Source organism: Balaenoptera acutorostrata, chromosome 13, assembly GCF_949987535.1.
Source record: "Balaenoptera acutorostrata chromosome 13, mBalAcu1.1, whole genome shotgun sequence".
In the NCBI taxonomy this organism is placed as follows: Eukaryota; Metazoa; Chordata; class Mammalia; order Artiodactyla; family Balaenopteridae; genus Balaenoptera; species Balaenoptera acutorostrata.
Window position 1 is genome coordinate 16,224,028 of NC_080076.1, and position 12,689 is coordinate 16,236,716.

At 50.7% G+C, this 12,689-nt stretch overlaps 1 protein-coding gene across 6 annotated transcripts in view; it reads left to right on the forward strand.

The window, feature by feature from the left end:
- Positions 1-12,689, forward strand: part of CCBE1 (collagen and calcium binding EGF domains 1) — a 241,519-nt gene that overhangs the window by 208,596 nt on the left and 20,234 nt on the right. For all 6 annotated transcript variants that reach the window (XR_009005008.1, XM_007191995.3, XM_028168972.2 and 3 more), the window contains 2 exons: positions 1,935-2,087; positions 12,038-12,141. Coding sequence is in view for 5 of the 6 variants with exons in the window: in XM_007191995.3 (XP_007192057.1) it covers positions 1,935-2,087; positions 12,038-12,141 (257 nt within the window). In the remaining variant the exon portion in view is untranslated. The remainder of the gene's footprint in view (positions 1-1,934; positions 2,088-12,037; positions 12,142-12,689) is intronic.

Below are 12,689 nucleotides of genomic sequence, written 5' to 3' on the forward strand. Positions count from 1 at the left end.
GAGACTGGGAAGGAGGGGAGGTGTCTGTATGGCAGACAGGCTGGAAATGACTCAGAGGGAGCTGAAGCCTGCCCCCGGGGCACAGCTGAGCAAAGCCAGCATCATCCGTGGCCACCAGCTTGCTCCAGCCCCCCCATCCCCCGCTCACTAGGTTTCCCAGCCCTGCACTCCTTGGGTGTCTGAGGCAGGTTTATGGTCATTGGCCCCTGGAGCTGCTTGTATCAAAGTGTGGTCAGTCCATGGCTAAACTGTCTCAGAAACATCTGGGCTTATCGCTTTTAAAGAAAAAAAAAAAAAAGGTTCCTGGCCTCCCCTCCAGACTCTGAGGGTGGATGCAGAAATCTGCCTATGCACAAATGCACAGTGAAGTTTGAGGACCAGCTCAGAGATGAACTGAGGAGACTGCAGAGGGATCTGGAGAGAAAATGAACCAGCTGTGATGAGCAGCCCCCTTCTCCACCCCAGGGGGGGCTCTGGAGAGCACCCTTTAAGAGAAGTTCTAGATGTTAGGTCTCCTGGTTTCTCCCCAGTGGCCCCTGGGAAGGCGCCTCCCACTGAACAGGAATGGAATTGGGACCACCAAGCAAACGGAGGGGGACCCATGGGCTCTCCTGCAGAGAGCACGGTAAACCCGTGTGTACCGCGATCCGAGGGCCCAGGTGCCAGGGCTCTGATTTCAGTTGTGGAGGCTCTGGGACCCGCTTCTTTTCTTTGGGGGGCTGGGGGACCAGCAACACGAGCAGTCGGCTGAGAGTCCCACCTGTTTCTCTCTCCCTTCAACCTTGTCCTTCCTCCTGTGGACAGTAGAGGCGGCCTTGCGCTTAGGCTGGAGGCAGGGGCACGTGGACAGACGTGGTCAGCCCGAGGAATTGCAGAGGAGGTGCCAACTGTGATGTCTTAGCTTACGGGTGACATAGTATGCATGGTATGAACTGCCAGGGGAACATCCAGGTGACCACGTGCCCCTCGTGGGCACACAGGGCCTGCCAGGGGAGGGTCCCAGGCAGGCTGTCCAGGGAGTGGCTGGGACGTGGTCGGCATCCTGGAGCGCGAGGTTGGGCTCTGTCCGCTGGCCCCATGTGCACAGTCTGGGGCTGTGTGTCCTGGCCGCCACCCGGTATCTTCAGCCAGTGAGCGGGAAATGGGTCTGGACCTCCTTCTCTTCCCCTGCTGGGAAATGGCTTTGTTTCCACCCGTTCAGTAGGGGAGCAAGTCTGTGATGTGCACGGTTCACGTGGACTTTCGCTGGTTACTTGTTTGATGGTGTCGTGGCTCATTTCCACCACTCAGGAGGGGTCTGTTTGGGTCATGGATGGGGCTGAAATTTCCTGGGGAAAACGCTCTCCGTTAGACCCATTATGACTATTTTCTTTTATCAGAAGTGGCTTTTCCCAGGTATCATCACGTCTCCTAAGTGGGAAGGAGCCGTTCCTAGTGGCCTTAGGTCACCACCATGCTGTTAGGATCCTCTGGTCGTAAAGGGAACATAAAAACCCTCGGCACACTAGGGTCTTTGCAGGAAATCATTTCTACTGTAGTCGTTTTCCAAAATGTATTGCCATCTGTTATCTCATTTCCTCTTCCAGGGAGCCCTGCAAAAGTATTTAGGGCAGGCTTCACTGCCATGTTCTATAGTGAGAACTTTGGAGGCTAGCAGTGCCTGCACCAAGCCACGAGACTTGGCGGTGGGAAAGCCACAACCAGGAACCCCATCACTGATAAGTTTGTAACCACGGTGACACTGCCTGAAGTGCTCTTGTCATGAATGGCCCACATCTCTAGCTTCCTGCTTTGTTCCAGGCTTCGGTGACGGAGGTCTGGCAGAGTGTCCTTTGCAGACTTTAACAGAAGGGCCAAGCCTAAGGTCGCCTGTTGTGTTGAAAGTGATCTCTCTGAAACTGTCTTAGTGTTCTCTGCATTTGGTTCAAACCCAGATATCGACGAGTGTGCCACCCGTAACGAAACGCTGTGTGCACACATCTGCATCAACACCTTGGGCAGCTACCGCTGTGAGTGCCGGGAGGGCTACATCCAGGAGGACGACGGGAGGACGTGCACCAAGGGGGACAAATACCCCAACGACACTGGTGAGTAGGGCAAGTGAAATTGTCCCCCTAACTGGATGGAGGGAGGGAGGGATGGGCAGGCAGGCAGGCACTTGCAAACCCAATAGGCTTCCTCAGGAAGCAGTGGGCAGGAAGGGGCATTTGTATGAATGGTAGGTGGGATCTGGGTAAGAGAAAGGTAGAAGGTCAAACCCCTAGAGAACTAGTGAAAGATCTGCCTGCTAGCGGCAAGGCTTGTGAGCTGGTCTTGTATTGGGAGAAGCTCTGCACCAAGCGTGGAGGTGCGGTGTGCTCACGGACAGATCAGTGGAACTTAGTTACGAGCTGAGACCAAACTAGGAGGAGCAGAGATGAGGCCAGAAACACTGGGTTCTCCCAAAGAAAAAAAAAGGGGGGCTGAATAAAGACAGGAAACACTTCTGTGTAAGGCAGCAATCCATTTCAGCGCTACTGATAGTATAGTCTGTGGCCCCGTGCCTGCCCGTGAGCTGTTATTTGGTTCATGTTCAGGTAAAAAAACAGAAGTTGAGGGTGTTGAGAAACACTTTCCAGTCGTTCATTTTTATTGCATTTAGCAAGCCCGGTCCACCCTGATGTGGAGAACTTTTAGAAGCTGGCCTTTCTTCACAGCGTTTGAGAAGCTGCTTTACATTATTTTGACCAGATTCAGCCGAGATGTCTGATCACTTAGGGATGTGATCAGCTTGAATGTTGGGTCATTGCCTTATTTAAGTGTGGAGGGGAGGGAGGGAAGAAGGAAAGGGCATTCCTGTATCTCCAACCCTTGTAGGCCAGGAAGCTGCTGTCATCCTCCTGAGCTCAGAGTTCAGCTCTGACTCCTCGGGAGGGGAAAGTGGCAGGACCACTGTCGTCTGCTGGGAGAGGTTAGCTGGGCCTGGGCCACCTCTGGGTGGCGAGGGGGCTCCCAGGGCAAATCATCTCTACCAAGAAACGCAGGGGAATGGAAGGACCCGAACTGTTCGGCGCTCAAGAGATCGCGGTTCTTCCGTGTAACCTGAGATTCACAAAAGGGTGGAAGGCCGTTGCCATCAGCTGAGGACAGCAGACAGCTGGGGACCAGCTGTCTCACACGGAAAAACTGCAAAGCAAATCCTGAAGAGCAAGCGGGTTGAGTCATGAGGAAGCCAGCATATGTTAGAAGTAACGCGAAAGGTCTGCTTGCAGTCAGCTCAGGCTTGGGCAACTTGGGGTCACTGGAATGACTCAGAGGGCTTAGTGTGACACTCTTTAAAACCTGAAGCATGTGGGACCTGGGCGCCCAGAGGTGCTTAAAAGCAGCAGTAATCAGTCTTTTGGGCATTTTTCAGACATTTTCAAAACATTTTTTCAGACCACTTTTTAATTATTACTCAGAATTAAAATCAGTTCACTTTTGTCCCATGGTGGAGAAGGTTTGGGGGAGGGGGATGTGTAACTTACCTCTTAGATTATGTCCTTCGTTGAAAGGAAGAATCTCACTGAAAAATGAGATGCAGATTTTTAGCCACTGATATATTAGTGGTGGGCTGACTTGAGAGTTAGCAAGAAGAAAGCAGCTTTCTAATTTTTCATTTTGGAATTGGATTTCCAGCTGTGCTCCAAGCCAGGGAGTTCCGTGGGCTTGAACCGAGGGGTCCTCAAGCCCGTAACCCTGTTGTCTCTGCCGCATATTTCTATTCAGGTGAAATCCCGTTTACCTGGGCGTGAAGGGCAGCCTTGAGCAACCCAATCTAGAGGAAACCGCAGAGGTGGCAGCAACAACTGCTGAGTCTCAGGGTGGGGTTAGACGGTAGGGATCTCTAAATAGTAGGAACCGGGCCACCCGTGAGCACTTCCCACCTGGTGGGGTAGAGTGGTCTGCTCGGAGACCTGACCTTAACTAGCAGAGACCACAGGAGTCGGATGGAATTTCCAGAGCCTAGGGGAAGATTTTATACACTGAATCTACTTGTTCTTTGGTCTCAGGTGGCCTCCACCTCTTGCACTAATTCCTAGTTTCCCCAATGTCATCCCTCTGAAGTCACCCTGCTTACTGTGTGGTACTCCAGGAATGGGTCTGAGCCGGAGGCAGTGACAAGGTGGGCCTTGGTGGGACATGCTCACCCCCTGCCTCGCTCTTGGGCAGTGTGGACCCAGAGAGGAGCCCAGCCCAAGGGCCGGGGCATGGGAAGGTCCCATTGCAGCTTTGATATTAGCAGTCTCTTGTGCTGAGTCGGTCCTGGGACCACACTCCTCTGTTTCCTTTCCTGAGAGATGAATTGTACTTCTTTAAAAAATGTCCAAACACACAAAATTTTCAGTATAAGAGGTCAAGAATTTAAGTGATAACCATTTTGACTTCTAAGGCTGAGAATTCAGTAAAAAATCTGAGCATTCTTAAATATTAATTGGTTTTGTACCTTCTGTACTATTACTGTCATTTAAAGACATATTTTATCAACCATTTATTACAGCATTTCCCCATGTTATCGTCTATAGGACTTTGGGGTCCTGGGAGGTGTGAATTAGTCTTTCTTTGTTTGAAAGGTTCTGTGTTCAGATGTTCGGGGGAGAATGCATTACTGCACCAACTTCTGCAGGGATTCATAATGTGAGTGCATTGAAAGCTCTGAGGTTGCCATTAAAAGACGTTAATTTTTATTAAACCTGAACTTCCCAAAATTATTTTCTGAAGAAACACTTCAAAGCATCGCACAGATGACGGTGTCCGGAAAAATACAGTTAGGAAAATTCTAACTTATTAGCATCAAAGAGCTGAGCCCTGGGGCCCAAAGTTGGTAAGTCATCTGGTCGACTTTCAGGCGAGGACGTTGTCATCGCCAGATGAAGCAGCCAAAGCCAGAGGCGGGGAGCTGTTGGCTGCCGACTACAGAGCAGCTAATGAGTGAAAACAGGCCGATACTCTTCCACTCTGCCCTCCAGAGAGAGAGTTTGTTCCTGCTTACAGTGATTTAAACGGGCAATGTCCTTCTGTTTAATCAGTAAGAACGTCTAGTGGTTATAACGCTGAGCTTTCTTGTAACACCTCAACTCCCTGCACAGATGAGCCTAGGCTTTGAATTCTCTCCTCTTTGTCCTCCCTCCTCATCTTCTTCCAGATATCACAGCTACAAATAGTTTGTGTTTTTTTGGGGGGGGTTGGGGGGTGCCGTGCTGCGAGGCATGCGGGACCTTAGTTCACCCACCAGGGATGGAACCCACGCCCCCTGCAGTGGAAGCGTGGAGTCTTCACCACTGGACTGCCAGGGAAGTCTCCACATAGTTTTAAAAACTGGAACAGTCCCACTGTTTCTATTGTATCCCAACTGCCGCACCCGCAGCAGCAGCATTCTAGAATTTCTCAGTATTTAATTTTCAGTGACTGCTCTCTACTGAATTCACCACACAGGCACAGAGGACTCACGTTTGGTTTTAGTGTTTTATTAAGAAAAACATTCCAACACCAGTAACCAAGGGCGTCGGGGGTCAGGGACTGAGGGGAGTAATTCGTACACGTAATTAAAATTATGGGAAAGGACAGGCACATTCTATGCCTTGAACGTTAGAATCGTTACTCAAGTGATGGCCCCTGAGGAGATGGGGGGCTGGTTTTGATGATTCGGGCAACAAAAGCAAGTGTCCTGGGTTCATCTCTGCAGCAGCTGTGATGCAATGGAAACTTCCTTGGCTTGGAAGGTAGGAGAGCTGGTAACCAGAGCTGCTTCAGCATTTACCAGCTGGGTGTCATTGGGCAGCTCTCCGGATCTCAGTTTCCTCCTCTGTGTAGACACAAAGGTGTTGGATTAGGTGAGCTCTGAAGACCCTTTTACTATCACAAATCTTTTTCACAATTTGGTGTGATTGAGCATCAGCAAAAGTAGCCGAAGCCCTGCCTGCCCCATGAGTCCCTGTGCGGTTTTCATTTCTTTGTCCTTTATCTAGGCGAGTGTCAAGACTCGAAGGCATGCCCAGCCTCAGCACCTTCTAAACTGAGAACTTTCCCTGCAGTATCTAAAAGATGAATAATTAACATCCAGATACTCAGCTCAACAGTAAGGAAAGTTAGGGGGCTGGACCAGCCCTGCATCTGGAACGTCAGAGGCCAGCCACGCAGTTTCATCCGTTCTAGATTAATTAATAAGCCCAATATTTCATCACAGTCATTTTTTTCAAGAAGAGATAATGATGCTGGAGTACAAGCACACGTGATCTAAATCCCCCTCCCCTCCCTTTTTTTTTTTTTTTTTTACCTTTGCATTGACTGGTGTCTGTAACATTCCAGTGAGAGGAATTTTACATCGAACACAATGTCAGCTCATTCAGGAAGTGAGTGGACAGCAGCAGGGCTGGCCTCAGAACGGCCTCTGCCCGTGGAAAGGTGGTCATGCGCCCACGGGCGCGGGGACACAAGCCGTCTGGCTAGTGGGCAGGAAGGGTACTCTCCATCACTTGCATTTTTTCGTCTTTGCAAATATATGTCTGGAGCCAGTGTAGGCACCCCAGGGCGTCTGTAGCGCTGACGCAGAGACAAATTAAGGATATGTTGGCTCCGTAGTAATTAGCTTTCTGGTCTCTGTTTTTCAACTTTTGTTTCTTTTCTGATAAAGTGACCTTGACCCCCAACATCAGTTATTTCAGGGAAGGCCAGGTGTTTCATGTAACTTTCAAGCTCTACTAATCCATAGGTCAGCCATTCTCAACCTGGGGATCTTTAAAAAGGCTGATGCTGTTCCCTTGTTGTGACCCCCAGACGGGTGGCGTGCAGCGTGGTTGGCAAGAATTTTAAACCCTCACCCCCGCCACTGTCCCTAGTGGTGGTGATGTACCACCAGGGTTGAACACCACCACCAGGGCACAGATGTGCACAATCAACTCTTAAAACCAAATGTGCTTGGTGACTGCCCGTATGAAATATGTCGAGAACATTCTTTAGTTTTCCTAAGTTGGTTAAATATTACTAATATGGTATCTCAGGAACTCTGTTTCTAACGCTTAACGATGTATAGCCTGCTCAACATCAGTAAAAATTAGAGCTACACGACCCCCTGTGGCTAGTCAATAATATTGCACCTCTAAAATCTGAACGAGTTGGAGCAGAATGTTAAGCGATGCCTCACTTAACATGGTCATGGTCACGGTCACGGTCAGAGACGGATGACCACATCATGAGTGGAGAGGACAGAAGATATGCCAAGTCAGAGATGTCTACCCAGATTTCTAAACGAATTATTAATGTAGCCTAGGCAAGATTGTTTTAGCTCCACGTTTGTCGTCACTGTATCCTGTACTGCAACAGGATAGATGAACCCCAATTCAGAATGGATGGCATGTGCCAGGTCTGCACACACAATTATTTGTCTTCAAACTCTCTGGAAGTTCTTTCCAAAGGATGGTGCAGAGAGCCCTCCCCCCATCTGTAATTTCGTAGGGAGCTTAATAAGCAGTGATACCAGCCATGACAATGATATTAACATTTATGGGGCACTTGCTGCATGCCAGGCACTGCTCTGCGAACTTCCAGGGGTTATTTCCTTCATGCCTCACAGGAACCACAGGTGATGGGGTCATTGTCGTTCTACCGTTCCAGGAACGGGCAGTCACAGAAGCTGTGACTTGCAACCTGAAAGGCACGCAGTGGCAGCATCAGGGTTCGAATCCTGAGCGTCTGACTCCGCCAGAGCCTGTGGTCCTTGCTCTGTTCTTCTGTGTCCACGGGAGCTTCAGAAGGCTTTTGGACAAAGTTACCCTTGTTCTCTGTGTTTTGATAATTCCGCGAAGGGACAGGCCAGGGATTTTCAGGTGAGAGGTTGCTCAACAGAGCTGCTTCCCTGGAGCAGGGTTTGTTGGAACTTGCACGTGCTTCAGAGTCACTTGGAGGCTTTGATAGAACTTGCACATGCTTCCGAGTCACTTGGAGGCTTTGATAGAACGATGCACCAGGCCCCGCTCCTGAGATTTTGGGTTTCTGAGAACGGATACCCATAGGCAGGCTCTGCTGCTGCTCGTCTAGTGATCACACGGAGAATTACTGCCCTGGAGCCCACCTGCCAGACGGCTCTCAAGTGTCCTGAGCAGAACCCCCAATAGCGGGCTCACCGCGCCCCGACAGTGCCAGATCCAGGCCCTGTAAGTGCTCGTCCTCTGCACGCGGCATTCTGGGAAACCTAAAGCAAATTACTGTCCTCCTCTGCGTCTCACTTTCCTTATCTGTAAAGGAGGTTGAACTAAAGATGTATCAATTCTAACGTTCCATGATCTAAATGAAATAGAGTCTAGAACCTGGTAAAGAGGTTATTATCATGAAAATATCAAGTTGCCTTATTCATCCCAACACTCGGTAAGTTGAGCTGAGTACACAAAAGTAGAAATGGACAGATGGGCTTTTAACTCTTGTTCACGATGGCCTGGCTCTGCCAGCAGGGCTGGTTCCTTAAAAGGAAGGCCAATCTCAAATCACTGAACAGGTATCCTCATTTATTTTACATTCTCAGTGCCTCACATGGGGCCTGGTGAATAGCAGATGCTCCATGATGGCTAAGAGGGAGAGAGGGATGGATAGGTGAATGGGTGGATGGACAGATAAATGGATGAGAGAGAGAAGTGGGTGGGGAGATGGGATGGGTGAGATTGGTAGATGGGTTATGAGATAGGGTTGCATATACTGACCAGTAGATGGCATAGAATGAAAGAATGCTAGGTTGGGAGAGACGGATGTCACCCAGCTGTCCTCAAACCTAACAAACCTAGAGCTGGGGTTATCTACATATGCAGGAGTCCACCGTTGTCTATCATCAGTACAACCAAAGTTGGGTAAAGCTTCAGTCCTTTACCACCAAGTGTATTCTTGCATACACTTCCCTCGTGTCACTATTATGTTGGAGACCAATCTAAATAACTCTTGTTCTCCTCAGATGTGTTCAAGCTCCATAGGCAAGTGGGGTTGTAAATGGTACATTAAATGAGGATAAAGAGCCTAAAGGAAATTGCCTGATTTGTAGAAAAGGTGTTGGGCTCAGATTCAGGAAACCTCAGTTCTAAACCCAAATCAGTTAATAATTTCCAGACGTCACGGAACCTCAGTTTTCCCTCATTCTGTTGTTTGTGTTAATCCCAGAATCCTTGAAGAATCCTTTTACCAGGCAAAGAGAATTCAAAGGGCTTGGTGGGCCTGAAGACTGCCAGGCACCCTCTCCCATTTACTAGAACCCGACCTTGTGCCAAGGATTTCACAGGCATCACCCCCATATAATCATAGCACTAGCCCTGTGTCATAGGTTTTACTATTCCAGTGTTATGGTTGAGGAAATTGGGGCTTATAGAGGTAAGATAACTTGCCTGAGGTCCCTGAGCTAGGTAGTGACAGAGCTGGGATATGCACCCCTCGCACTGTGACCCTGGAGGCCATGCCCTTAAATTGCATTTCACCGTCTCCAAGCGAAGACCTTTCTCATAACCCAGCTCGTTGTGACACAGTTGCGGTGTGAATGGAAACAGTCCCCCGTGGCTTCCGGTTGAGTGTGGTGGAAGGTGGGGAGAGGCCGGGGAGGTGGGGAAGCTCCTGGTGGGACAGAATTAGCCTAGAAGATGAGGATTAACCAGGCACCCCTGTTATGTTATACACACACATGGAAGGATTTAAAAAGAAGCTGCCTCTTTCCCAGAGGTTCAAGTGCTTTTCCCAATCACATGCTGAAAACCTAAGCTGCAGTCTGTATATTCGGGAATCACAATGTTGCTTATGGCAACTCAACCAGACAGAGCACTGCTTCGCCCACCTCAACCTGCTGCCTTGAGAAGCGTGTTCCTAGCGTGTGTGCACACCAAGCCTCAGGCCTCCCACCAGCTGCGGGGAGGGGTAGGGCCAGTGGGCCCCCTACCGCCACCCCGTGCTACAGGGAAGGGGTCTGAGATCTCGACTGCCAGGTTGCCCCTGGGTGCCCTCACCTCCCAAAGAGCAGAAATACCGGTCACCGTGTAGACCACCAGGCAGGTACAGACCCCCTTGGAGAGGGCAGCTGGGGCTGCATGAGGAGGGATCACCCGAGCGTGAGGCTCTCCTGATGCCCACCTCCTCCTCCCGTGTGCCCGTTCCCTAGGCCTGCCATAACCACAGTGCCACCATCTGGGTGGCTTAAAGGACAGAGGTGTGTTGTCTCAGTTCTGGAGGCTATGTGTCTGAGATCAAGGTGTCAGCGGGGTTGCCGCCTTCTGAGGACTGTGAAGGAGAACGTTCCAGGCCTCTCCTCCAGCGCCTGCTGTTTCGCCAACAATTCTTTGTCATTCCTTGGCTCCTGCTGCCTCGCCCTGACCTCTGCCTTCATCTTCGCATGGTTTCTCCCTGTTGTGTCCAAATTTCTCCTTTTTATAAGAACATCAGTCATATTGGATTACGGGCCCACCCTACAGCAGTATGCCTTCAACTTAACTAATTACATCTGCAGGGCCCCTATTTCCAAATGAGGTCATATTCTGAGGCCCTGAAGGGTTAGGACTTCATCACTTGCACTTGCTTGGGGAGCGGGGGGACACAGTTCACCCTGTAATGTTCCGTTTCACTAACTCTGAGCATCCACTGTATGAGGTACCAAGAAGCAGTTCCTCCAGTTCCTGGGCAGCTCCCCCTGTGGCACATGCACGAGAAGCTCCTCTGTAGGGAAGCCCGGGATTCCCACCATCTGAGTGAGACGCGTGGTAAAAGCTGCCTGACTTCAGAGGACAGGGCTGTCTCTGTGTATGGGGAGGGTGGTCTCAGGCAACCCGTGAATTGGGTCTTAGTAGCTCATAGGAATCCACAAGTGGAGACGGCAGAGGAGGCTTCCCAGAAGAGAGGACAGTAAGAAGAAAAGCATGTGGGCCCTGGAACTTACCTGGCGGTCCAGTGGGTTCAACCCCCGGTCGGCGAGCTAAGGTCCCACGTGCCGTGCAGCACGGTCCAAAAAAAAAAAAAAACACGTGGGCCCAGAAGCACAAGAAATGACCTAGAGAGACATGTCACTTGACTGTCCCTAGCTACCCTCCAGATCCTAGTGGTTATTACGTGTCACACCAACAGGACACCTGGCCCAACACCAAAGGGCTTCAAAGGTAGAGTTGACACTCACCTGGGTGTCAGACTGTCCTGCCGCCACCCTGACCAAACTGTCACCTTCCCCCTGTCACTCCCTCTGGGCCCACACTGCACAGCTACCGTCTTTTACAAAGGCCTATGGGAGTCTGCACCTGCTCTTCTGTAGCAAATGACCTCAGCTGTCTAGTGTCCCCAGCACACGCTTGTGTGGCCCTATTTAGGTGCCAGTAGGTTGAGGGCTGTGTGGATACGGGATCATGTCACCATTTAACTCACCTATTCCCTAGAGAAATATGATTTTACAAAAAGCCCACGGAGCTCCTGATGCTCTACAAGATGGCACTGGGACCCTGCCCTGTGCCTGTCCCGTTAGGGCCCTGGATGGGCCTGTCCAGGGTGCCTGGAGCATCTTCCATCTGGCTTTACCTCTCCTCGGAGGTCAGTGCCCGGCCCTGGTCTGTGACCCTGCCTGGCCTGGCCGTGCTCCCTTTGAACAGCTGGATTATCAGAGGTGACAAAAACCAGCTTTGTGAGCCCTGCACCCGAGTCCCAGTGCCTGGGCTTGGGGGATAATTTACGGCGTGTGAACGTTGGCCCTTGGAAGAGAGTGTAAGTCATGTCAGGTTGATAGAGCCTGGCTCGTGGTAAAAGGGCCACTGTTGACTTTTTCACCATGAAAGAGGAAGGTGCTAGGATGCCTAAGTGGAAACAGCTGAGCCCAGAGTGTAGCGGGGGCCCCTCCCCGTGTCCCCGCTGCCCCGGGCATGCTGTCAGCGACCCAGGAACTGTAAAATCGCCAGCCCGCATCCCTCGCACGTTTCGGCATCAACCAGTCCGCCTGGAACTGCCCTTCCTGACACGGTCTCCCTGGGTCTGGATGTCCCCCCAGCCTCCCAGGCAGACCCCAGCCCATCTTCTCTCTCAGGGCACGACGAGAAGGCGGAGAACGCAGTGAGAGCCGGCACTTGCTGCGCCGCGTGCAAGGAGTTTCACCAGATGAAGCAGACGGTCCTGCAGCTGAAGCAGAAGGTACGTGCCGGGCGTGTTAGAAACGATCGTGTAAGACGAAAGGAGGGCCTGGTGGGGGCAAAGTGGAGGAACATCTGAAAACAAGAAAATGTCATCCACAACCTCACTGCGTATTCCCTGAGCTTGGTGCCAACTAGGTTTGGACTGGGACGCTTTGCCCACCCACCTTGGGAGCTCATTATCTATAGCTCAACAGAACAACGAAGGCAGGGGATTGATCAGGTGACTAGTAAAATAGACCGCTAGGTGAGGGGCACATGGTGAAGCAGAGGATGAGGTACGACTAGTGTGACTTTTTGGGAAATGGACATCCAGACACGTGGCCCTTACACAGTTCTGAATAGAATACGGTAGAATCATTTGCCTATGTTTTATCAGTAGAGAACGTCTCCTCTATAAACGTTCATCACTGGTGATGCATTTCTGTAGCGGCTTTATTTTTCACATTTAAAAGGTACGACCTGTGCTTTCTGGGCTCCACACACCTCAGAAAGCAGCTGCTCAGATACCCGGTGTCACCAAGGGTGAGAACTTACTCTCTTTGTCAG